General features: G+C 48.8%; 1 protein-coding gene across 3 annotated transcripts; it reads left to right on the top strand.

Moving 5' to 3' along the window:
- Positions 1-994: 994 nt before the first annotated feature.
- Positions 995-23,536, top strand: tmprss4a (transmembrane serine protease 4a). Of its 3 annotated transcripts, none has more exons than XM_088939536.1 (13): positions 995-1,321; positions 10,198-10,261; positions 11,951-12,094; positions 12,188-12,340; positions 13,357-13,486; positions 13,710-13,832; positions 14,604-14,647; positions 15,471-15,633; positions 16,017-16,183; positions 17,088-17,183; positions 18,330-18,472; positions 19,473-19,622; positions 20,544-23,536. In XM_088939536.1, the coding sequence occupies exons 3-13, from the start codon at positions 11,983-11,985 to the stop codon at positions 20,553-20,555; spliced, it is 1,293 nt and encodes a 430-aa protein (XP_088795662.1). In that variant the 5' UTR covers positions 995-1,321; positions 10,198-10,261; positions 11,951-11,982; the 3' UTR covers positions 20,556-23,536. The 3 variants fall into 3 exon arrangements, with proteins under 3 accessions (XP_088795662.1, XP_088795660.1, XP_088795661.1); XM_088939534.1 differs by lacking the exon at positions 995-1,321 and adding an exon at positions 5,281-5,455; XM_088939535.1 differs by lacking the exon at positions 995-1,321 and adding an exon at positions 7,273-7,300.
- Positions 23,537-26,789: the final 3,253 nt, after the last annotated feature.

Here is a 26,789-nt window from a genome sequence, read left to right as displayed (position 1 = left end):
ACATTTCAATTCAAGGAGGCCACTGAAAATTCTCTCGGTTATGATTGATCCATAATTCTCATTTGGATTTTGGATCTAATGGATCTGTCCATTTTCTCATTTTTAGTAGCCCTTGGGGTTGGTTTTAACGGTCTGTGTTAAACTCCCAGGCAACACAGTGGTCAGCGTTGCTGCCTCCCAGGGCTGGGGCCCTGGGTTCAATTCCTGGGGTGCTGTCTGGGTGGAGTTTGCATGTTCTCCCTCAAGTTGGCGTGGGGTTACATCCAGGTGCTCCAGTTTCCTCCCATGATGCAAAGTAAAGACATGCTTGTTGTTTTAATTGGCTCCTGGGAAAACTGGCCCAGGTGTGTGTGGGTGTGTCCTGCAATGGACTGGTGTCCTGTCCAGGGTGTACCCTGCCTTGTGCCCATTGCTTGCTGGGATACCCTCTGCGCTCTGTAGTTCAGGTGGGTAGCTGCGTCAGGATGCATAGTCAAAAAAGGAACAAGTAATAGGTTTATTCCGTGCTGAAAAGAGAAGAGAGAAAACGCAACGTTTTAGGCTGTGAAGCCTTCTTCAGGTGTGAGCGCACACCTGTACTGTGGCTGGGTAAGTCAGTTAGCACATAGGCAGATGGAATGAAACTCAATGCACAGTTTGCTCTGTGCGAGACGAAAGACCTTCATTTCCTGAAACCCGTGTCTGTATGTCACTGCTCTGAGATTGAGAATTGATACCCCCCCCCGTGTGCGCCAGTCGCTTTTATTTCTGCTGGGAGAGCAGATCTGTGTGTGTGTGGCGGCTGGAGCGAAGGCTCGGGTAACTCTCACTGTGTGAGAAAGTGCCGTCTGGATAACAAAAGGATGAAGACAGAGAGGCCCACGCCTTTCCTGGCTCGAGTCGGGAAGATCCAGCGAGCGGGCCGTCCTGAGAGACGGGAGACAAAAGGAGAGCGTCCTGGTGAAAACCAGGATCAAGGAAGTGCCATGAATATCGGCTTCTACGGCTGAGAAGCAGACACCTGTGCACGGCGCGACTGAATTCAGACCCAGGAGGAAGTGCAGTGGGGGCAGACCCGGGGCAGGTGGAGGCTGGCTCTTCCTGTCGGAGGTCAGTTGCGGGATGGGGGCGACGTTTATAAAGAAACCCGATTAATGCCGGAGAGGCAGACGAGCGGGAGGGGGGGTCAGACCGAGACTCCTGTAGAAACTTCAGGCGGGTCGTTCAAGGGGGCGAAACAGAATCTCTTCCCAAACCACGTTCCCAGCCCTGTCCTTCGGCAGGGACCAGTGAGGAGGCAAGGGGAACAGGCGGATGGTCGTTTCTTAGCCCCGTTATTCCGGTAGGTGCCGATTTGATACTTTTTTTTAATAAACGGGACTGCTGCAGGTGCCTTCACGGTCCGGCCCGCTGTTCGTGCTAATTGCTTGTCTTGCAAGCTGATCAAAGTGATCAGACTGTGGTTGACTAATATTCTTATGTCATGCTTTAAATCCGGGTCAATTAATACTGAAAATTACTTACAAATGCGCAAAGAATATTTACAAATAAAACACTTTTTAAAAAAAGTATCAGGAGTATCATGGGTGGCAAGGTGGTGCAGTGGTGAGTGTTGCTGCCTCACAGTGCTGGGGCCCTGGGTTCGATTCCTGGGGTGCTGTCTGGTGTCCCATCCAGGGTGTGTGTGTCCTGTGATGGACTGGCGTCCTGTCCAGGGTGTGTGTGGGTGTGTGTGTGTGTGGTTGTGCCCTGTGACGGACTGGTGTCCTGTCCAGGGTGTCTGTGTGTGTGCCCTGTGATGGACTTCTGAAGAAGTGGTTAGAAAATGGATGATAAGCTTATGTGTGTGGCTTGATTTAAAACGCCAGTATTTGATACCAACTATTTTCTGTGCTCAGTGCAGTAGCATGCATGTTAATTTCTTCTTTCAAGCATAGTTTCTTTGAATATACAGACGTATGGGTGTCTGGGCATCAAAATATTTACACTGAAGATGGGAGCTAATTTGCTTGGGCCCTCAATGGATCATCCTGAGGGACTGTGGACTAGAAATCATCCGAATAATCAAACAAGCAACCAAGACAGACTGAAAGGTGACTCGGGAGAAGGATCTTTACGGTGGTTGGCAATATTTTGGCTGCAACTCTGCAAAATGCAAATTCAGTCGTGGAGCCGTTTCCTGAAGCGAGATCACGCAGTCAGCTGGATAACTTTAGTAAACATGTTAGTCTGGCTTTTCGGTTTCATGAAGTAAGCTTGCATTGTGTCCGGTTAAGTTACCATAGCAACACATCCTCTATCTCCCTCACCTGTTCTTTAGCCTGCCTTTGTGGTTAAGAGCTCCAGTCCCAGACCAATCAGTCCCCTGCAGCAATAGACGTCACTGGTCTTCAGGGTTCCAGTTGACATCAGAGCTTTTCGAGATGGGCAAAACCCATTGCAGTTCACTGCTCGTTTTTATTTGACAAATACAGTTGCGGCAGACAGGGTCTACTGTACATTCACAATCTCTTAAGCCGACCGTATTGCTTGTGGTAGCTCAGTGTTAAAAGAAACTCAAGCTCTGTTCACAGGGCTGGGACTCTTTGTGACTTTACTGTATTGGCGACTCAGAGTGCTTCAGTGAAGCCACAGTGTGTCATGCAATGAGGAAAGTGGTGTTTGCGCTAAAACCGTTTTTGTGTGCTTTCATAATGTTCCCTGGCCAGACATGAGAAAATACCATCAAACAGGGTTTTTAATGAAATAGCTGATAATAGTCTCGTGTATATTTCTACCCACTGTACATGTAGCTTCTGTTCCCTCTAGCTGTGCACTGTGATCTAAACATTTCTTATAGCATTATTATTTTTCTTTTCGTTTTAAGTAGACTCGTTTTTTAATCTGGATTAAAACTTTCTGCACATCGGGTGGGGTGAGGCAGCCTCCCCTATACTACTTCATTCACACCACAAAATGCTGGTTAAAAATCCATGTCTTTATTGTGTTGTTGTTGATGATGATGATGATGATGATGACTCCTCTGGCTTCGTCTTGTTGGCTCAACAAGGGAACAGTTTCATTTAGAGAGTTACACTACACCGTATTGTACAGGAGCACTGTGGGTGATATTCTTGTATTTCAGCTACATAAAACAGTATTGTACAGCTACACAACAGCCTACAGAGGCGATCCACTTCCATGCCATAGGAATGGGAGTTCAGCAATGCCAAAACTGGCGTGCTCGCCCACTTCATTATAGTTTTGTCTTAGCTAGAGACATTTAATTGCTATTTTTAATTAACTTCCGCATTGAGGCTACCGGCGATTGCTCGCCAAGCGTCTTCTCTGGCTTCTGCAGTGGCCACAGCATAGCTCCTCGCTATTACAACAGATTTTATCCTCGGACGTTGCCAGTAAGAGCTGTAGCTCGTGGTCGCCGGTTTCAGACCCGCGTTCCGTCGCCGCGGTTCCGCTCGCGCGGGTGCCCGCCTGCCTGCGGAGGTGCGTCGTGAACGCGCAACTAGTGTTCAAACCCGAATCGCTTTGATCGGACCGGCGCAACCAGGTCGGCCGGCGTGGAACCAGAGCAAACAGGCAGTTTGAGGGTTAATTCCACCCGGCTAGTTTGAGAAAGTCTTGAACCGGTTGAACCAGCTTCGTGAAAAATTCCCCGGGCTCTTTTTTTTCTGGGTTTTATCGCGGATGTCACCCTGTCCAAATGCCTCCTCGCGCTAATGAGCGCTAATGAGCGTTAATGAGCAGTCATTGAGAGGGCAAAACCCCGTGAAGGTCGGATGCTTCCAAATGCAGAACTCCTAGCAGGTTTGTGTGATACCGGGCTCTTAGTCAAAGACTTGCACAGCTCCACCCTACTGGACCCCCTGGGGTTTCTCATTGAGAGAACCTGGGTGCGACCACCCCACCCTGCCACAAGCACAAAAGCCGCAGTTTGTGGCTGTTTGTCTGGGCACTTCAAGCAGGGACTGACACCCAACGCCCATACAGAAAACGCACGCAATTCAATTGTTTTGATATGACATTGTCGGCACCTGTGTAGATTATTCCCACTGTAGAGCAGTGGTCAGGGTTCTGGATTCTGGGTAACTGGGAGGTTGCGGGTTCAAATCCCGGGGGAGACACAGCTGTTGTCCCCTTGAGGCGCAGAACTTCACCCGAATTGCTCTAGTGATGCACAGAGCTGTGCGTCAGTGTGCGCTTTGGACAGAGGCATCGCCAAGTAATTTGGAAACTTGCGTTACAATTCAGGGCGTCCCGCCGTGCGGAGCTGGAGTGAGGTAGGTTTGAAGAGTTAACATTACACTTTCATTGCATTTCTACAAAAATTTGAAGCTAAGAATGAGAGGCTATAACCCATCTGCAATGCCAAATCACTATTAAAATGACCTTTTCTGTGCAGCAGAGGTTGTTTTTGCAAATCTTTCAAGTTCTGCTGAACTTGCTTATAGGAACATAAGAACATTTGGCCCCTCTAGCCAGTTTTGGATGTTAGCTGGATGAGATCCGGGGATCAATTCACTTCTGTTTCTGGAAAGAAGCCAGGGTATTGGCTTCAATGACAATGGCTGGGTGGCTCGTTGTCCTCTCCCACAACTCTTTGTGTAAGGAAGTGCCTCCCGTTCCCAATTTTTTTTTTAAATGCACTTCCAAATAGTTTCCACTTCTGTCCTCCAGAATTATGTTCCACTGTTGAGCCTGAAGACATCCGCAGGGTTGGCCCGGTCAGATGGCGAATACTTGCACCAGGTCTCCTGATAAGTCTTCTCTTTTCAGGACTAAAAGGGTGGGCTTCCTCTGCCGAGTGGAGGACATGCCCTTAAGCCCCAGAAACTCTCTAGCTGCTCTTCTCTGGACTGATTCCAGGGCAGGCATATCTTTCCGATGACGTGTTGACAACAAGTGGGCATTGTATTGTGAAGGAAGCCTTATTATCGTGTTACGCTGTTTTTAACACTAAATCCCCTGATTTAAATTCAACATTTCTGACGACATATCCTAGCAATTTCTCTGCCTTTGGTGTTTCTCCCATATGTTGTCTGTGAGATGTAGGCGATGCCTCCACATGAATACCCGTCTTTTTCCACTTTGAGTTTGGAATTGGAAGATGATGTCTGACACGCCTTGGGGCAGATCGGCGAGGAAGGTATCGAGAGAGAGAGAGAGAGAGGAGGGGGGGGAGTTTGAGAGGTGTCCTGTTTCAGGTTAAACAAGTCTGTGCTGGAGCAGCGTTTTGTGAAGAGACCAGGCTCGCTGTCGGGCCCCTCCCTCTGCGTGGTACAGGAACAGGAGTCGCCTACCTGCACTCGCGCTGTGACCAGAGACACAGCCGGAGTGAAAGAGGAAGCAGACCGGCGAGCAGATCGCGGACCAGCGCCAGAGAAAAAAAACGAGATTTGGGAGCAACTGCATACCAGCGCGAGTCTGCCAGTTTGCGCGCGCGCGGACAGGTGTGTCGCCTTACGAGGCAGCCATGAAGGTGAGTCGCCCCTGACTCCGTTAGCTGTCGGGACAGAGATGGGGCAGCGTCTGAAACAAGGAAAGGGAGGAAAATTGGGCCCACATTTGTCTCTGCGCTCTTCATTTGGAGACCGCTTTGGGCGCAGAATATCCCGCGCGCGTCTTGACAGCTTGAGCGCTAATGATAATCGGAGCTGGTAAGGCGAAGGATGAGAATAAAGCTAGTGGTCATACATTTCAGGCGTGGAGAGATTTTAATACGAGATCAAAGGTCCTGTATGTCTTCATCTTGGATATGTCTTCCTATGAAGCGTCCCCTGGATGGGAGAGACTCTTTGGGGATTGTCCTGTCTTGCTATTGCATTTCTGACTTTATGATGGTGTTTGTAGGAGGGTAGATTTTTAGAGGGTGTTTATAAGAGGAGGCTCTGTGGCTCAGGATCTGCGCCTGTGGCTGGTTGCCGGTTCAAATCCCGCGGCCGGCAGAGGAATCCTACTCGGTTGGGCCCCTGAGCGAGGCCCTTAACCCCAACTGCTCCAGGGGCGCTGTACAATGGCTGACCCTGCGCTCTGACCCCCAGCTTCTCTCCCTGCATGTGTGTCTCATGGAGAGCAAGCTGGAGTCTGCGAAAAGACAAATTCCTAATGCAAGAAATTGTATAGGGGCCAATAAACTGATCTTCTAAACTTGGCCAAGGTGGGCAGACAGACCCTGTTTCCGGCAGTGGCTTTTTCTTCCAGTCTTTTTTATTATTTTCTCTATCAAATGTTTTTCGATTTCAAATCCTCCTCCTCCTCCCTTGACCTTCACCCTTGACAGGGTGACTTGAAACTCAGCACAACTTGGAAAACGGCCGTCTGTGGTCCTGAGTTGCCTCTCAGCGTATCAAGCACTGAGGGCTGTTAAATATGTTTCTGCCAGAGACAGAAGTGCTACAATTCTCAATTTTTAACTTTCATACACTGGGGGTAATAGTCTCTTAAATCATACTTAATTTCCAATCTCTCTAAACTTATTAAGCATAGTTTTTGAGCTCACAGATTTCTTGTGAATATTTTAAGTGCAATCCCACATTACCAATTAGGATCGGCTATTCCACACGCCAGTCCGAGCTCACAGGAACTCTTCACCCAAATTGTCAGGTAGCTATCATTTAACAATTATAATTGAACTTGTTATCTGTGACGTGTAATGGGATTGACGAACAACATTAGCTATGTTCCCTTCAAACAGGGTAGCTAAAAGTCAAGGTTTAAAGTTCAAAGGCTCAGACCTGCGCTAAAGGGCTTCGTTAATGGAAGTGAAGCTGTTTTCTGAATGTCAGAAACCCTGTTCTGGAAAATAGCTGTGATCCTCAGTTACACACCTGGAGCCCAGTTGAAGTGGGTTTGCATAAATAGTCACCTCAGGACTTAGCCTGTATTCAGTAGTAAGACCCAATATAGAGACTATTTTCACCTGTTAAGTGGACAATTTGAGGTTGCCTCTGTCCTTGAAAGTTAGCAGCAGTATAAAACCTGTGTAATTGAAGAAATGGAAAGTAACAGGAAAAGACGTTTTTATACTCTAAAAGCTCTCTGACAAGCTTGGACTGTTGAGCTGTGACTGACCCATGCCTAGTAGTTTGATAGCATTCGGGACACGGTAGAAACCAGCATCAGAGGTAAGAAATCCAGAGTAGTGATTCCAGACCTACTAATTTTGGATTAACCTGTCCCACAGGGCAATCCGGATTAAAGTCGGGAAACTGCACTCCAAATGGCAGGTCGATCGTTTTAAGTTGTTAGCTAACAGCGTCGTGCTTAAGAAGTGTTTGGAATCCGACTCCCTGAGCTGTCTGGATACGACAGAAACGAGATGAACGTAAGTTTAGGGTTTTGCGTTTTTAAGAAGGCGCATTCTCGCACTGCTCCTGCTTGTTTTTGCCATCTTGGTATTTACAGTGTCCTTGCTCAGGCTTCTCCTCCTTTTAGCATGGAATAAACCGCGTACAGGAATAGGCGTTATCTGTTGGTCTCTGTTGTTGTTGTTGTTGTTGTTGTTGTACTTTTTAGTGGCATTCAGATATTTGTTTTACGCCAAAACGGAATTTATTTCAATTATAACCCCCCCCAGTCCACAGTAGTCCGCGACAGGTTCCGCCTGCGGGGCGAAAGCCGTGGAAAAAGCTGCGCCGCTTGTTTTGTCTGAGCGGGGGAACAAACGGCGGACCCCGAAAGTGGAAGTTCAGGTTCCACCTCGAGCAAACTCGCAGCCTGCGGCCAACTTCCTCCGCCGTCGAGAGCGGAGCGCCGAGGCTGTGGGAGGAGGGGCCGCATTCGCGCTACAGACGCGTCTCCCCTCTGAATCTCCGACCTCTCTGTTTCTGCGACCTGCCCTCGGCCAATTCATTCCGTTAGAAGTATAAATTCATTCCCTCCCCTGTTACCAATTTTTTTGTTTCACTCGTCTCTCTCTGTGACCTATATTTAGCCCGTTTTATTGACAGGAGAGATTGCTCTGCCCAGGTGACTCACACCGGTGAGACTGTGCATGTAGACGGGAATGACGGGCGCAGACTCGCGTTCTTTCCGGCATTAAGGTGTCACAGAGTTTTATTGAAAGTCTCTGGTAAACAACACCTCTCGAAATCCCGACCTTTCCCGTTTTTCTTCTTTTTGCTGGTGTTTTTGTGCTGCTGGGAGTGTGTCACAACTTAACCCGCGTTATATGATTATATTTACGGTGTAAAATGCATCATAAATTCAATACCGTGAAACGCCGACGTGTTTCGCTTTCATTGATTAAAAACAGGTGCGTATTTACTTTGTTTATTTTTGAACAAGTAATAGGTTTATTCCCTGCTGGGGAAAAAAAGAAGAAAGAACACAACGTTTCGGCCGTGGAGCCTTCTTACACCTGAAGAAGGTTCCACGGCCGAAACGTTGTTTTCTTTCTTCTTTTTTTTCAGCATGGAATAAACCTATTACTTGTTCCTTTGCAGCCTACGCATGCTGACGTAGCTACCCTCCTTTGTTTATTTTTGTTTAGGAACATTGTCCCCCTTTTTTTTGTCTGCCGGTACGGTATTTTCTTGTTTTTACGAGCTGTGTAAATGCACCCTCAGGCGCAGATACTGCTGCGTCAGGTCGGACGAAGAAAAGGCTGCAATTGCAGCGACCGGCCGCTAGAGACCACCAAAGTCACTGTTTGTAAATGAACTCGCTGGGTGATGGTTGGAATATTAGTGAAGGGTCTGGGGCTTCATTCCCGTTTGTTTGCTATATAAAGGTTGCACAGAGTGGTGGTTATGGTTCTGAAACACAATTTTTCATGTAAACCCGAAAGAGAGTCTTATACACTTTAGTCTGAATTGGATAAAATGGTTATCTTTATGATTAACTGTGGTTCATTTTATGGGATGTAGCAGTACAAATATGAACGAAATCAAGTTAAATTTGAGAGCGATCCAGAGACTAAGATGAAGCTGGAAAGCATTTCCAGTAGTCTCACACTAAACACTTCACTAACTCTGCTTTCTTGTTCAGAATAATCTTTTAACGACGGGTTGCTCTCTAAGGGACCCCACAGCTGCAATAGCTTATATGCAGATGCCCTCATTTCTGTCAAAATGACTAAAATCTCCAAATGTCACTGTGGCTGTCACCCTGCAGCTCTCGGCTGGCAGCCCCACTGGAGCTCAGCAGGTGTGAGCCTGGCCAGTACCTGGATGGGAGACTCCTGGGAAAGCTGAGGCTGCTGCTGGAAGAGGTGTTAGTGGGGCCAGTAGGGGGCGCTCACCCTGCGGTCTGTGTGGGTCCTAATGCCCCAGTATAGGGACGGGGACACTATGCTGTAAAGGCGCCGTCCTTCCGATGAGATATAAAACTGTGGTTATTAAACATCACACGGTTTTTCTCAAAAAGAGTCGGGGTGTTACCCCGGTGTCCTGGCCAAATTTCCCCCTGGCCTTTCCCAGTCATGGCCTCCTAATAATCCCCATCTCGGAACTGGCTTCATCACTCTGCTCTCCTCCCCACTGAGAGCTGGTGTGTGGGGAGAGGACTGGAGCATCATCCAGGTGGGGCTGCACATTACCTGTAATGGGAATAGTACAGTGCCTTTTTTTTTTTACAGTAAAGTGTCCCCGTCACTATACTGGGGCATTAGGACCCACACAAACTGCAGGGTGAGCGCCCCCTGCTGGCCCCACTAACACCTCTTCCAGCAGCAGCCTCAGCTTTCACAGGAGTCTCCCATCCAGGTACTGGCCAGGCTCACACCGGCTGAGCTCCAGTGGGTTAATAAAACACAAATGTGCAAAATCAGTGAGTTGGCGTACTGGTACAGTACATTACTGGCATTGCAGGGATCGGTCATGATCAGCGAATCCCCCCGGATGTTTGAGGTCAGTATTTGGAATGCCAGTGCCTGGTCCTGGGTGAATGTATCCACTGGCGCTCATGCCGAAGGGCTTCCTGGTTTCCAGCCAGGAGCTGTATATCCGGATCGGGAGAAGCAGGTGCACCAGGAAGAGAGTCTTTGTGGCAGGGCCGGGCTTGTGATCAAAGGTGAAGAGGGGAGGGTTGTTTGTGAGGTTTAAATATTTACTACCGGCGCTGCCCAGTCGCGCTCTCTCTCTCTCCCTCTCCTGAGAAAGAGGGCTTGTTTTGCCTGCGTCTGGGGAAACTACTATGACGATGTGGGCGTCGATGGGGGGGGCCCCTATCTGGGTGCCCCTTGCTCGACCAGCAGCTGACGCTCTCTTTCTCCGTCTGCAGCAGAAGAAAGGCGCCCAGCAGCCCCCAGTGGAGGTCAGGCAGCCCCTCAACCCTGCAAACTCAGGTGAGTCCCACACCACTCTTTGGTTTTTTTGCAGGGGGTGGTTGAGCGGCAGTCATTTAAGAGCTGGTGTAAATGGGCCAGGGGTGTGTCTAAAACTGAGAACGGGGGGGGGGATGGGAGTTGGGAACAAGCTGCCCAGCCATGTTGTTGAAGCCTCTGCCCTCTGATCCTCCGGTCAGGACGGAAGGTATTGCTTTACGCAAAGGGTGGCGGGAGTGTGGAACAAGCTGCCCAGCCATGTTGTTGAATTTGATTTTCCCCACCACCACCACCACCACCACCACCACCCCTGGCTTTTTTCTAGAAGTGGCACAGTGCGATCCTGGAATTGTCTAGTTATTAACGACCCGTCGGACCAGCTGGGCTGGATGTCGACCTCTCCTCTGTGCGCGATCCGGCTTCTGAACAAACGGCCTCTTTCCCTCACTTCCTTCTCAGTCCGATCCCCTCCCTGGAGCAGACTGTGAGTTTCTGAGGCTGGGGGTTAAAGATGCGTTTCCTTGTTGAATCTGAACCAAGACCTGTAGCGGCCAGAGAGCTAATGAGCTGGGGAGCAAGGTGCTCTGAGAGGTTCAAACCCTTGGTCTGAACAGCATTGTAAATGCAGGTTAGAGTCTTTTTCAGAGCCTTCTGTTTCGTAGTTCTTTTATTGGTTGGAAGCAAGCAAGCAGGTTAAGACACCTGGGACGTTTGGTTTTGGTTTCAGTGTTCATAACGTTCTCCTGCCCCAATTCTCAGGTGAGTTGCTGTCCAGCCTTTTCAGTTCTCATACTTTTATTATGAATAATATTCTTTTTGAAACCGAGTGACCATCAAACTTTGCTCCGGGCCTGTCTGAAGTCCTGTGTGCGATCCCAGCGCGAGATGAGCCTTTGATTAAGCTGTACAGCTCCTGGAAATGAGCGGGTTGAAGCCGATTTGTGAGCCTGGCTGAAATATGCTTTTTATGTTGGAATAGGAGGGTGTTCTTTCACTCTGCAGCTTCAGCGACGTTGAAAGTACCGTTCATAAACGCGTTGAGAAGATTTTTTTTTTTTTCCCCAACCTTTCACTGCGTTGCCCTGTTTTAAAAGGAGCTTGGATCAAGTCCGATTTAGGAGTCCCACAGTCTAGGGAAAAACTGTTAAGACTGCTAAAGCACCAAGCGAATGATCCGTCTCGTATTGATCCTCTATCTGGAAGGACAGAGCAGAACGTCTTTCTTCCTTTAGTGTCCCAGATGAGAAACGGCGCTTTGCAGGCAAGTATAGGCCAAAATGCAACAAACGGTACATCTAACACGACATGGAACTCTAAAGCGTGAGGGTTACTCTGAGAATCTGGGCCGTTATAGTTTGTTGAGTGAAGGAGGAAGGCGTGATCCCAGTTTCAGGATGAGTTTGGTTGTGGGCGTCTTTCTGCAATAGCAGTTCCGAAACCCAGATGGAGAGATCAGTATGATCGTGGCCTGTTAGAGGCGCAATGGGTTTGAGGAGATCTTTGATCCTCACGGCCCTGACGTGTTCCCCGAAATGGTCTCCCGGTCTCGGTAGTAAAACATTGTATCGCTCTGGGGCTCACAAACTTATTTTCCAGGTCTTCCAGCCCTGATGTCTTGACTGTCCTCTCCCTGCAGTTCGGAACCGGGTTCTGACTGGAGTTCTCGAACGGGTCTCACCCGCGCTCTGTGTGCGTGTGTCTCTCTCGCAGGTGAGGCCAAGCCCCGCGGGGTCAGGGCGCAGATGACGGCCAGCTCCCCCCAGCAGGAGAAGGCCCTGAGGAGGCGGAGGGCCCTCATCATGGCCCTCATCGTCTTGACGGTGCTGGGGCTGCTGGCCACCGGGGGCTTTTTCGGTGAGTGGCGTCCTCTGTCCTCCGTCTCCCGGCCCGCCCGCCCTCTCCCTCTCTCCCTCGCTCATCGCGCGCCTCCCTCCCCTCTGCCCGCAGTCAAGCGGCTGGTCGACAGCAAGTACTTCTTCTGCAAGACGTCCTTCAAGTTCATCCCCCTGTCCTTGGCCTGCGATGGGATAGAGGACTGCGCCGGGGGGGAGGATGAGCTGTCCTGCGTGTCCAACCTGACGGTCACCGTCATCTTCCCAGGTATCACTGCCTTCCATCTCGGGCGGCAGCGTGATCCCGAAAGACGGTCAACTCATTGTCTTCTCTTCTCTCGGTTTTGTATGAAAGTAGCATGTTTCTTTGGTCTGGACCTTCACTTCCCTGCAGAAGGCTGGCAAAGGCCCTGCCAGGAGCCTATTTAAGCCTTTGGACGGAAGTTTTCAGGAAGTGAAATGGGAGGCCCTTTACACAATGAGTGGTAGAGGGCTGGGCTGCTATTGTTGCAACTGTTTTTCGGAGCCCTTCCCAGTCAGGTCAGCTAGGAACTGGTCTTTTGGGGCGGCGGGGTTGCCTGCTGTGAAGCAAGGGGGCGCTGTTCGTGCTCGCACCCCGCGAGAGACCGGGTTCGAATCCCGGCAGGGAAAGAGCTGTCTGCATCACGTTAGCCAGTTCGTCTCCAAGACCTGCAGGCTCCACTGTGAAAGCAATCAAAAAAAGGCATGTTCTTAGACTGGTATGATTCAAGGGGGTCCAAAGTGCTTGGGAAGTCAAAGTGATCTAATTTGCCCCAGATCCAAAAAAATTAAAGCAAGGAGTTTACACCTTATAGTTTTTGACCTTTGACATTATAGTAAGATTAAAACAAATAAGGACTGTTTGTGCGTGTATCTGTGTGTATATAAGATAAGATCACTTTATTGGCCATGTACAATTTTCTTGCATTGTGAATTTCTTTTCACATACCCCAGCTTGCTCTCCATGAGACACACAGACAGGGAGAGAAGCTTGGGGTCAGAGCGTAGGGTCAGCCATGTATACGGTGCCCCTAGAGTAGTTGGGGTTAAGGGCCTCGCTCAGGGGCCCAACAGAGTAGGATTCCTCTGCCGGCCGCAGGATTTGAACCGGCAACCTTCCAGCCATAGGCGCAGATCCTGAGCCACAGAGCCACCACACCACCCATATATAAATATACATGAGACATAGTTATTTTTATATATATATACACACATACATTAGACAGGTTTGCATGCTCATTCCTCCTCCCTCTCTCCCTGCAGTGAGACTGATGTCCAACAGGTCTTTGCTACAGGTGTACAACAGCAGATCGGACTCCTGGAGGCTGGTATGTGCCGAGGGATGGCAGCCGAAGCACACCCAGCAGACGTGCCAGCAGCTGGGCTACACCAGGTGAGCCGCAGGCTTGTGCTCAAGCACCTGGGGGCGTTTCCCCCTAATGCACCGCGCTGTGCTCTGTAGGGGACCTCATTGCCAGCTCAGCGAGTGACGGGACACTTGGGGTGCAAGACTGAGAACCTAATGCATTGCAGCAGGTTTCCAGGCTGTTTCATGAGAGCCAGATTGCAGAGAAGTTGGTCAAATGTGTTCCTCTCTCACCCCCACCTTGTCTTAGTAACCCCAGCAGTAGCTTGGAGCCTGTGAAGTCCGTGTCCCCGCCTCTCAATCAGGCGTTCAGTGGATTGATGACCTCTGACCCAAATGGAGCCTTCCTCATCCAGGATTTAGTCACTGACCGGTACTCCTGTTTATCTTTGACTGTCTGCCCCTCTCATCTCCTGCGACTGGTTCTCAGCCTTTCTGTCGGCTGCCTCCACTTTCTCTCCCTCTCTTTCTGTCTCGTTGGTGCCTGTTGCAGTGGCTCCCAGCTCCTGATCCTGGAGAAACCCAGTCTTTTCTGGGCTTCGCACCAGCTACGTTCGTCATCATGGGGGTAACCCATTGTGGGTGTGCCTGATGTATTGTTACTCTCACTATAAGCGTGTCTGGTACGGTACAACCCATTGTGGGTGTGTCGGATGCATGGCCACTCCCACTGTGGGCGTGTTCAATACAGTGCAACCCATTGTGGGTGTGTCTGATGTGTTGGCACTCCTTCTAAGGGCATGTCTGATAGTGACTTTTCCCATTATGTCTATCAATTAATCAACTAGTAAGAGCTATTTTGTCAGAGATAATGGCCAGTAAGTTGAGGAGAAGCTGTGTGAAATTCTTATTTTACAGTGAGACAGGACTGGCTGAATAAACAAGCAGGTCAATCAAGTCCTGATGTAGAGCTCAGCTAGAATGAGAACCAGCTTGACTGTATTGCTCCAGCAGCAGGTTGGAAACAGCTCTTCCACTTAGCTGGATGTCCAGGAGTCTGTCTGGGTCCATCAGTGCTTCTCTTCTTTTCTCTCCTTGGTCAGCAAGCTGGATAGATCTCGCCCACGGTTACAGTAATAGCTCAGAATGGCCGTTGCACTGGAATTCAATTACTGATGCGCTTCCTCCTCTCCCTCTGTTTCAGCACGGTCTGTTCTTCTGGCATGGTCGTTTCTCTCACCTGTTCAGGTAAGACGCAAATATTTTGTCAAAAATGCAGGGGAGAGCCACTAAAATCACAAATGTGACGAAACGGGTGTCATGTAGAAAAGTCATGATCACATTGAAGAGTTTGGTTGCAGTAGAGGTACTGTATGTAGAAACTCTGTAGGTTGAGTGTCATGTCCTTGAAGATCAGGGATCCCCGATCCTGGTTCTGGAGAGCCTGGTGTGCTTACAGGTTTTGCAGGATTTTTTTTAAGAGGCACTTGCATCTGAAGAGCTTGGGGAAGCTGTTAAGGTGAACCAATTAATGACTCGATCCAGATTATTGGCTTAAGTTTCCAGCTCGACGGAGAGCCTGCAGAGACCCCAGCCCAGGACCAGGACTGGGCATCCTTGTAGTATATTGGACATGCAGAGCAATGGGCTGTAGGTGTTGGGCAGGACTGGATTGTAGAATCCATCCATCTTTCCATTTTCTAGCCATTGTATCCAGTACAGGGTTGCAGGGGGAGCTGGTGCCTATCCCAGCAGGCAGCGGGCACATGGCAGGGCACACCCTGGGTGGGACACCTGTCCATTATAGGGCACACACAGACGGACGCAAACATGTACACTAGGGGCCAAGTTAACCCACCAGTATGTGTTTGGACTAAGGGAGCAAACCCACATGATTATTGGGGAGAACATGCAAACTCCAAACAGACAGCACCCCAGGAAATGAACCCAGGGTGCCCAGCACCAATAGGGACCGCCGTGCTGCCCGATCTGTAGGATCTGATCAGGTAGTGGACCCCTGTGGGCCTCGCGCGCGCGCGCGCGTGTCTAAGCCCTGTGCTGTGCGTTTCAGACTGCGGGGAACGATCCTCGGAGGACCGGATCGTGGGGGGCTCGGACGCCACCATCCAGGAGTGGCCCTGGCAGGTCAGCCTGCAGTTCAACGAGCAGCACACCTGCGGCGGCTCTCTGATCGCTCCGCGCTGGGTGGTCACCGCCGCCCACTGCTTCCCCCGGTGAGCACGGCGCAGAGCGACGCTAACATTCCTTTACATTCCATTAACAACAAAGCAGCCTTGTAGATTTCTTTGTGCCATTTAGTAATAAGGTAAATTCAAGGAAAGCATTTTGGAGGGCACGCGGTATGGTGGCGTAGTAGTGCCTCCATTTCCTGGTCTTTGAAATGATCAGGCCAATTGCCTTCTTCCAACTGGTCACCTGACAAAAGGGGGGTGGTGGCAGGGTGCCTCCCCTATAGCTTTCTGGGAAATGTAGTTCAGCCAAAATCCACCATCTTGTCCGAATCGACTGTCCTTAGACAATGCCTTCTTGTGTTATCGTAAGTTATAAACAAAGCTTGTAGAGCCCTTTATTATTGGCGGTCCTTTTCCCTCTGCAGGGCAGAGCACGTGCTCAGCCACTGGAGTGTGCATCCAGGGTTGACATCCCTGGGGTTCACCGGGGGAGTGTCAGTGGACAAGGTGATCATCAACGGCCAGTACAACAGTTATATCAGCGACTACGATATCGCCATGATGAGGCTGTCGTCTCCAGTCCAAGTCTCGGGTACCGTAGCTTTTTCTTTTTAATGTCTCTCTCGCGCTCCATTCCCACCATTTTTTAGGATGGAAGCCAGCAGGTGATTCTGGAGAAACCCAGCTGATTCGTTGGCGACCCAAGCAAGTATCTTCCATCTCGACATCTCCAGCAGAGGCACTGGAGATGACAATGGGCTTCTCCAAGAGATCGCCCTCTGGTGGTCGCACTTGGGTTTTGCAGTCATCCTTAATCCCATCACCCTCCAGACGCTCTGAGAATGAGCAGGATTGTAATCATTTATCCACTACACATCTCCAGTACACAAATTCAAGAGTTTTTTGGGTATGCAGTGCACCCTGTTAAATACAAATGTTTCAGCGTCACATTGACATGTCCTTCTGTAAGCATTTTACATTTTACTGCTGTTCCTTGATGTATGCTGAAGAGCTTGTATAGAACATGCAGCCTGGGGCACACTATAGTGTCAAAGGTGCTGTGAAAACTGTATTGGGACAGTGAAGTGAGATTTGTCATTTTGGCTGGGCACTACTGATATATTGTATTTCTGATCAAAAGGTATGGAATGTCAGTTTCTTTGCTGTTCCAAAACTTGCACTGTGCTTTTCTTTAAAAAAAAAAAAACCCAGTTTATTTAAAACCCTTTGAAAGTATTATATGGGAGGGAATTTTTTTAGATGTAAAGTAGCTTTGTTGTCAAAAAAGGGCATCCGTCAATAACCTGTGGGTGAACTTTGAAAGGCTGAATGTGCAGCTGACGGCACAGGCTTGACGAGCGATTTTTTTTCCAGCAGGAAGTGGGAGGGCATTCTTTTAATGTACTTCAGAACCCCCCGTGCACTGTGGGATATGGATGCTCCTTCCCATGGTGCACTGCGCGGGCGCTGACCAGTGCGCGTCTCTCTCCTTGCAGCCACCAGTCGACCCGTGTGCCTGCCCGCGTTTAATCAGGAGCTGCCCTCGCAGGCCCCTCTGTGGGTGACAGGCTGGGGCTATCGGAAGGAGAAAGGTAGGGCGCCATTCGTCTTCTTTCTTCCATTTTCGCTCACGTCTCCCTGAAATCGCCTGCTAGCGGCACCCTGACAAACTAGCCCCTAGTGCCGTTGAAGGAAATGTACTACGACTGATGACCTGTCACTCTTTTCGATCATTGCCCCCCCAATTTTTTTCCCCCCCCTACCCCTCGGACTTTTTTGCGACATGCATTTTTTTTAAAATACCGTGCAAGATTTCCCACAGGCCTTTGCGCAGGCGCCCCCTTGGCTAAGTTCTAATGAAATTGTGCGTCCCGCTCCCACCCGCAGCTCTTAAACCCGAGCTTCATTTGGTTCCCAAAGAGCCTTTTAATGACAAACTCTTTCAAAAGTGCTTTGAGAGACAGATATTCAGTATTTGTGGTGTAACTCTGAGTAAGTGGGATTGTGGGAGAGAACCACTACCTCCGTGAGCTGCGTAGTGAGTTGGAAGGGAACTGCAAGGCTGTTTTTATACGTCGGGTTAGAAAGATTCAGCGTTGATGAGTGCATTTCAAACTGCAGTGAAAGTAAAACGTACACGGTAACTCGGTAAAACGGTAAAACCTCCAACTTGCATCACAAAATTGATCATTTCCAAGTCTGCGCAGCGCCATGTTCTGCGATGCAGAATGAGGCAGCAGTGACTTGACGTGGCCCTATTACACTGTAAACAAGCAGGCTTGTGAATCCATCTCTTTTAATTCAATAGGAATATCGCTCTCCACTTTGAGAGGGTTTTGCCGAGAAATGCTACGTACTTGTTCACTCTGCCTGCGGGCCACGCTGGAACATTTTCTGCAGTGAAATCTCTGCTGCGCAACCTGTGCTTATTCGCTCGTCCATCCCATCCCATTAGTCATTACAAGGACTAGTGAGCAGGAAGGGCCACCTCATGTCACAATTCTCGCAAGCTCTTGCTCTCGCCCGTGGTGAGACCAGGGGTTTGCGACAACATATTAACTTGCAGTACTTTCACGAAGTCAACCATTTTGTGCTTGAGGATTTGCGCTGTCACCCTAACTGCACCGCCGTTGTCCAGTTTCCAGGCTCCACTCTCCTGCCCTGGTTGCTGCCGAGATCCCTCTCCTCTTCCTCTTGCACCCTTGCTTGCTCTCAGAGCCCCTTTCTCTGTCTCGCAGGCGAGGTGTCAACCGTGCTCCAGCAGGCCACCGTGCCCCTGATCGACAGGGCCCAGTGCTCCCAGTCCAGTGTGTACGGCAGTGCCATCACTCCCAGAATGCTGTGCGCGGGCTACCTGGAGGGCAAGGTGGACGCGTGTCAGGTAGAGATGACCGTATCCCGTTACTGGTGGAGGCCGAGGTGGTGGCACGCGTAAAACGTGTAAAACGCGGTGGAATCTCCTCTCCCTGGAGCTGGAGTCTATCCCAGCAACCAATGGGTGCAAGGCAGGGTACACCCTGGATGGGATGCCAGTCCGGCACATAGCACACACTTGCACCAGGGCTAATTAAGCCACTAGCATGTCTTTGGACTATGGGGAGGAAACTCATGCGAAGATGGGGAGAACATACAGCTCTCCAGGAAATGAACCCTGGGATCCATTTTCACAGAAGCTAGGCTGCCTAGATGATGCCTAGAAGGCAACACTGCACTGACAATACTACTACTACTATCCTCACACTTGCATAGCACACTCTAGACACTGCACTCAAAGCTCTTTACAGGTCATGGGGATCCCCTCCACTCCCACCAGTGTGCAGCCCCACCTGGATGATGCTCCAGTCCTCTCCCCACACACCAGCTCTCAGGGGGAGGAGAGCAGAGTGATGAAGCCAGTTCAGAGATGGGGATTGTTAGGAGGCCATGATTGGTAAAGGCCAGGGGGGAATTTGGCCAGGACACCGGGGTAACACCCCTACTCTTGTTGAGAAACATCCTGGGATTTTTAATGACCACAGAGAATCAGGAACTTGGTTTTACATCTCATCTGAAGGATGGCGACATCTTACATTATAGTGTCCCTGTTATACTGGCGCATTAGGACCCACACAGACCTACTGGTCCCACTAACACCTCTTCCAGCAGCAGCCTTAGCTTTCCCAGGAGTCTCCCTCCCACTGACCAGGCTCACACCTGCTGAGCTTCAGTGGGCCTGCTAGCTGTGAGCTGCAGGGTGATTTAGCTGCTGGCAAGACTGATACACCCACAACACACTTGCCTCTAGGTCATCTTGTGGGTTAAATACTGATGCGCTCTCTCTCTCTCTCTCTCTCTCTCTCTCTCTCTCTCTCTCTCTCTCTCTCTCTCTCTCTCTCTCTCAGGGGGACAGCGGGGGGCCCCTGGTCTACTTCCAGAACAGCTGGGAGCTGGTGGGGGTGGTGAGCTGGGGCGTGGGCTGCGCTCGGCAGAACCGGCCTGGGGTGTACAGCAATGTGCAGAGCTTCCTCAACTGGATCTACGTGGTCATGGAGGTCAGTCGAGCTCTTCCACTCACGCCAAGGTTTCTGGGACAGCCGGGCAACCAGATTCCTCGACTGTAGAAAGTGGAGTCTGCTGTGCTTCACGGCGAGGAGAAAGACCCCCCCCCAAAAAATGGACATGAGGGCTGTTGGAGTCCTCTGGTATATCCCAGCATGCCCCTGCAGTGGGCAAGTACTTCACTACCGTGGCATGCTGGGATTTTTAGAGCGGTCCTCATGTCTGTTCCTTGTCCACACACACACACACACACACACACACACACACACACACACACACACACACACACACACACACACACACACACACACATGTCCTGTTATAGAGGAACTGTGTGTTCTCAAATTGCTTGGCTGGGACATCTAGAACTGCAGACTCGGCCTTTCCCCCTGCATGGTTTGGGGTTTCTGAAAGTTGGCCTGTTTCGGGGAGGGCTAGCTGTCCTCTGACCCCTAACTCTGACTGTGCTGCACTGATGCATTTGAAATTGTGGGTAATCACCGAACAGGTCTAAATTGTGCTAACATGGAGGTGACCAACTATAAACTGCTTTCTTTTTGGCAACCTGGTCACAAGACAGGCCTGTTAAATGTGTAGTGAAGTTTTCAGTATATTGATGACACTACCTGTTGACAATAGTGACTGAAATGAAGAATTGGAACTGATGCATGGCTATCTCCAGTATAGAAATAGAAGCGTGCATATTTCTGTGCAGTGACAGTGCCCCCTTCTGACCAGAATGGGCTATGGCATGTCAGTGTTACAACACTGCTAACCTGCCAACAGGCCCAGAATCCTCACCGAGATCGGAAGCACGGCATGTTGTGTCTGCCAGAAAAGTATAAACGGAATCGGTCTGCTTCCCTGTGTGCTGAGCGTCAAGAACCAACTCCTTTTCAAACCTCTCTTTTCAGAAAAACCAGTGAGCTTGGGTGCTGAGGACAGATCGAGACGCCAGGGATGAATTTGCAACGAGGAATGGAAGTGTGTCCGCGTGCCCTCTCCCAGCATGCTGTTCTGTAGGGGGATGCTGGGTAATCTTTATTCAGGAAGTACCAGTGACAAAAAAAACAAAACTGTGGGGGCTTTCTTTCTTTAATGGAAAAAGTTATATCTGCACAGGTATCCCTTCAAACGTGCACTCTTGCTTACCTGTGACGCTAACTGGTTTCTTGATCCCAACATGCAATTGAACCTTACCTTAAGGTGGCATACATTCGCCTATGAATGAAAAGCCTCTAGTACTGAACTTCCATACAGATGACACCAGGGATGTCTCTTGCACAGTTTACATGTTGGCCTGGAGGAATTCAATTTAAAATACTTTTAATCTTAGGAGGGCATTAACTTTTCCAGACTCGCTTGTAGCCCTTGGCTCACCCTGTGAGCTGTGGTTCTCTGAAGAACAGCTGGCTTTCTGGCTGTTACCTCTGGGGGGTGCTGCTCAACCAGGGGCTCCCAATCGTGTTCCAGGTGGTCTGCACCTGTTGTTTTTGTTCCAGCCCAGCTTAAGTTACCTGATTGAACTCCAAATGGAGCTTGATTGGAATGTTTTTAACAAAGTCTGGGACGGTTAGGAAGTGCAATAGCTAAGAAGCCCTTCCAGTGTGTTTAAGAGCTCAGAGAGGTCAAAGTTCAAACGAATCCTCTTTTGAGGGCAATTAAGGGTAGGAGTGTGTATGTGAGAGTTGGGCTGGAATGAAAACCAGGAGATGTGAGAGTCTCAAGGATCAAGATTGGGAGCTGCTGTCCTAATCAAGCATTTCACGCCTGAGCCTCTCCCCTCATTAACTGAACGGAAGCAAAAAGAGTTCATTTTTATTACCGTTTTTATGCAATTCTGCTCTTAACTTAACTCTTAATGTATGCGTGTATAACTGGGTGCAACTATCTTTAGCAAGCGATATTTATTTGAAGGAAATGTGCAGTGATTCAGAGCACAAATTTAGGCACTGAACCAAAGAGCAACACTGATCCGAAATCTTTTTAGCAGTTTGACCTGAAACTCAGGACCTGCACTCGGACCGCCAGCGCAGCACCTGCGACTGGGTAAAAATAGAGGTTTGAGAAGAAGTGCATGCACAAAAAGCACTTCACTCCCACCTTATCAAAATACAAATTGCAAACAACTCGTGGGGATTCTCTTGTGACAGGTCTTGGGCCGAGCTCATCAGAAACACGAAACGCGCTTGAATGACTGGATAACGGCACGACTTGTCAGTGACACTTTTCTCCACGGATAGTAACGGGAGAAAAGTGTCACTGCTAGGATTTCCACACCAGTTAAGTTAAGGAGAGGGGACTGTAAAATCTCACTGAAAATACCCTGGAGCTCTGCCGGGCTGATTCATCAACACCCCACGCCACAGTGCCTACTTCTGAAATGCTGAATGCAGTGTATTACCGACGCCGGCACGGCTGGGCCGTAACCATGACCTTGCGCATAATCCCAAAGCTAACTTCACAGCAGCCAGCGTTTCCGCGCCTGGCAAAAACCTTGGCGTAACTGTGAGGGTTTTTAAGTCTCGCAGCCCGTTAACCAATTGATCGCTGTTCGATTCGTGGTTTAATTCCCCTGTTCGGTTTCGTTTCCAATTCCGGAAGCTAGTTTTTTTTTTTAAACTGGCTGATGTACCTCAGTCCACTTCCTGCCGTCTCCAGGAAGTGTCCTTTGCGTCACTTCCTGCTTGGCGCCGCTCTCAAAAAGTTTGAGTGGAGTGATGCCGCTGTCACTTGTGGGACTCGGGATGTAGACTTGTTTGGTTTTGGACCAGAGTCGCTGGGAATGAAGTGGGTGAGTGAACCGAAAGCGAGCGGCCCTTTTTCTAAAAGGGTGTGGGGGTGGACGTCTCTGCTCTGCTCTGCTCTGTCCTGTCACCGAGGGGGAATTAACCTGAGTTTGCACGGTTATTGAAACTTGCACAGTGAGCTCCTGCCCTGTTAAACATTTGCCATAGTAAGCGAGCGCTGCGATCTGCATCTGTACTTCATAGTTTTACTGCGTGTTCTGCACTCTTTCGCCTCGTGTCCGCAAAGCTTTTCCTGGGTTTCGTTATGAAACGCTACACCGTTATGTTTCTGTAATATTCCTTAATGAATGATGTTTTGCACTACCCTCGTCAGTGTTTATTACAGACAGTCCCCTGTTGCTGACTGTGGTCGGGGAAAACGCAGGAAGAATTTCAGTTTGAGATCAGGGCATCTAATTGCTAAGAAGGTTTTACTATGGTAAACGTTCACTGGGAAGGCACTTTTAAGATGCAAATGTTTGTTTGTATCCTGCTACTCCCCGAGATCTCAGTCTGCAGGACTCTTGATCCTGGAGAGATACGGTCTCACAGGCCTTGGGGGGTAAATTTGTGATCCTTGACTTTTTTTTTTTGAAACTTCTGTGGATATGACCTAGATGGGCAATTGTCACGGTCTGTTCAGGGAACAGTGATGCTGTCTTGGGTGTGCATGGTAGTCCTCTTGAACTCTGCCGATGTTCGGTGATGGCTGGCCGGTGGGCTTTTTCGAGGGTTTATTAGTTACGAGACCGGCAGTCGGAGTGAAAAACCACAAAGGCTTCCGGGATTAAGGATTCGCACACTCCATTCTTGATCTGATCAACATGGATCGGAATTCCAGCGCTCCTTGAGAGTGGACTTTTAAAATCGTGCCATCATGGTTACTGTAACTATTTGTTTCGTCCTTTTCGAGGACCACATTGCATTTCTGTGCTGCTGTAAAAATGCCGGTTTGTAGCTTTTTTTTTTTCCTCCTCATGTTTTAACTTATGTTTTATTTATGTGTGAGATTTTGTAACTGTTGCAAAGGATTTATTTTGTGCGCACGCGGTGGCCTCGTGCGTTCTGAAGTCTTCAGGTTGAAGGTGCAATAAAGTTTGTTTTCTTTTTTTTCCAAACTCTTGTTGGTTCCTTTTTCTGCAGGGGGTCAGAGTCGAGGTTGGGTGAAATGAAGACTGTCTGATCCCCATTAAGCTAGGAAGTAAAAACACCGGGCTGGGCCTGATTTTAAACCTACCTAGTGGGTTATAATACAGCCCAAGGGCTCCTTTAAGTGATGCTTATTCCTGGATATAAGGGACTCGTGCGTCTGTTGGTCCTTTGTTCTAAATGGACACTACATCACTGGAGCACTTGTAACTGATCTGCTTGCTGGTTTAGTCTTTTCGGCTCCCAGTCCTTGGTTTCAAAAACACCCTAGTTAATAGGCACAATTTCCATCAACTTCAGCACAGCGGTTTTTATGCAGTCTTTTTGCAACTTGTGGACTTCTTGACTCTTACAGATTAACAAGTGTATGCTAGTGTCTAAAATCACTGTGAGTGCTATCCCCCCCCCGCAAGAATACTGTCAATTTCCAAACAATACTTCATGCATGCCATTTTTTTTTTCTGAAGCTCTTAATTTTTTTTCAAAAGCCTGAGTGCAGCAACAAGCAAATGAAAAGTATAATCAAACATGCCAGCAGGTCAATTGCCAATTAGGGGCAGTAATTAGCACGGCTGATTTCCAGCTTGGGTGCAGACTTGGGCCAGAAGACTCGCTGATCTCCTTGGACGTGGGTTGGGAGTCGAGTTTGTTCGGTCCCTCGGGAACTCGCTGCTGTGTTTTAGAACGTGAGATCAGTGAGTAACTCAGTTACTGCATGTCCTCTTCTGCCTGCAGCACTGTTATCAGAAAGTGTTTAAAAATGTAGCTTAAGTCTTGGATTATATGATTACACTGACCAGACGGGCATAAATGCAAAAGTTGGCATTAAACCTCGTGCTCGTGTTATTTGGTTTAAATACATATTAAACATCTGTGACTCCTGCTTTGCTGAAAAATGCAGGGCAGTGTTAGTGAGAGGCAGATCTGCAGCTAATTCAACACAGGCGATTCTACAGAGCCTGGTGCCGCAGAGGCAATTAATGTAATAATGTAATGTGAAACTACATTTCATCCATTTTCTAGCCACCTTTTTCATCCAGTTCAGGGTCATGGGGAAGCTGGCGTCTATCCCAGCAAGCAGCGGGCACAAGGCAGGGTACGCCTGGGATGGGACATCAGTCCGTCACAGGGCACACACAGACACAATCATTCACATTCACACCCGTTTTCACAGAAGCCAGTTAACTTACAGTTAGCCACTATGTGTTTAGACTGTGGGTGGAAACCCACACAAACCTGGGGAGAACGTGCAAACTCCACACAGACAGCACCCCAGGTCTGGGGTGCTCCAATGCTGACTACTGCACCACCATGCTGTCCCCCTTAATTTGCAATCTAATTAAAATAATGCCTAATACTGAGAGGGAAGGCAGAGGGACAAATACGTTAAGTTAAATAAGAAAGAGAAAGCAGGATGAAACAGCAGAAAACAGCTGACAACTAACAACAGTGGGAGTAGCTTAAAAAGAAAGCCTGTGATTAGTATAACTAGAAACACACTGGCTGGCTGGGTGTTAGCTAATTATTCTATTATGGAGTCAGGCAGCAAATCCTCACATGGACCTGATCAGCGGTCTGTATATAAAGAGGTGTGTCAGAGGGAATAGGTTGGGAACATAGGTTTAAGTAGAGAAAGATGGGGACCGCTCTCCAGAGTCTTTGTTAGTCTTGTTATATTTCTAAATCAAGCCTCTTGACCTTAAGATTGCAGTTCTTGTGAGATTTTAATTGCTTTGGTCCCTGGTCCCCGTTTTGCTAAGGGGGGGGGGAGTCTGTCACAGCATCTGTCTGAAAAGCTTGAATGAAAGCTTTTTCTGTTGGGGACTAAGATGTGGCACTACTTCAGAAACTTGTTATACTCCCAAGAATGCTGTTGGTTTCTGTGTGAACAAACCACACTGTGAGCTTTTTTTTCCATTTCGTAAATTGCATGTCAGCAATGTAAAACATCCAACATTTTTAATGCCTCTTTGTGTGTTGGGGGTCTCAAGAAATCTCTTGCGAAAGGTTTCTGCTGGCGTTTAGTTTCCTTCACCCCTAGATTTTGCGTTTGAGCTGCTTCTTTTCTGATGACAAATATGAATTGACAAAAGATGCCCCATTTTGGTGAATTACAAACATTGACATCATTGGAAGGGGACAACTTTTTTGCAAGACACTCCAGTTCACTGTTCATTTGTTTAGATTATATGGAAGAAATTGCAAGCAGCATTTGTAAAATTCCTGTTCTGCTAATCTTGTATATAATGGCAGCGGCTACATCACCCTGCAACTCACCAGTGGTAACACACTGGAGCTCAGCAGGTGTGAGCCTGGCCAGTACCTGGATGGGAGACTCCTGGGAAAGCTGAGGCTGCTGCTGGAAGAGGTGTTAGTGGGGCCAGTAGAGGGCGCTCACCCTGCGGTCTGTGTGGGTCCTAATGCCCCAGTATAGTGATGGGGACACTATACTGTAAAAAGGTGCCGTCCTTCAGATGAGACACAAAACCGAGGTCCTGACTCTCTGTGGTCATTAAAAATCCCAGGGTGTTTCTCGAAAAGAGTAGGGGTGTTACCCCAGTGTCCTGGCCAAATTTCCCCCTGGCCTTTCCCAATCATGGCCTCCTAATAATCCCCATCTCTGAACTGGCTTCATCACTCTGCTCTCCTAACCACACACCAGCTCTCAGTGGGGGGGAGTTAAATATTAGTCAAGGTGGTCAGGATTATTATTATTTTATTATTTTGCATCACGAGACCTGTTGCCGTTTCAGACTGCTGGTGTTTCTTGGTCCTGTCTAGCCTCATCCGATACCTTCTATCCCTTTGATAATTTGGGGTTTTGTACTGTATTTAAAGGATCATTATTGCTCTTTCTTCTAGGTGGTGTTTTGATGTGTTCACTTTAATCTGATTTAATCCTCGGCCTGTTTGAATTTTACAGGTGTTATAACGGCACAAGAGCTGTCTTTATCCACCTATAGATAGATAGACCTGGTTGAGGCGTCTGCCACGCAAGTCAAAATTAGTTCTCAGTATGTTTGAATTTGACTTTTTAAAACAGAAAGCTTCAAAATCACCACTACACGCACAATCTTCTCCAAACTCGTTGTGCCCTACTGAATTCTGCTCTTCCTCAAAGGACGTGTCCCTTTCTCCCCAAGTCCTTGTGGCCGAAGTGGGAAGATTTTCATCTCCTGCCTCTGAATCCCTGGACAGGAATCCTGAGGGAAATTCGTGGCT

The sequence above is a fragment of the Atractosteus spatula genome, chromosome 22 (genome assembly GCF_055471065.1).
Source record: "Atractosteus spatula isolate fAtrSpa1 chromosome 22, fAtrSpa1.hap1, whole genome shotgun sequence".
Classification (NCBI taxonomy): domain Eukaryota; kingdom Metazoa; phylum Chordata; class Actinopteri; order Semionotiformes; family Lepisosteidae; genus Atractosteus; species Atractosteus spatula.
Note: the sequence above shows the minus strand (reverse complement) of the source record. Positions and strands in the feature narration are given on the sequence as shown.

What these genes read in the sequence shown, in the direction of transcription:
- tmprss4a (XM_088939534.1), top strand. An exon ending in CCTCAACCCTGCAAACTCAG is followed by an intron (nt 10,262 to 11,950) that starts GTGAGTCCCACA and finishes TCTCTCTCGCAG; the next exon opens with GTGAGGCCAAGCCCCGCGGG. An exon ending in GCAAGGTGGACGCGTGTCAG is followed by an intron (nt 18,473 to 19,472) that starts GTAGAGATGACC and finishes TCTCTCTCTCAG; the next exon opens with GGGGACAGCGGGGGGCCCCT.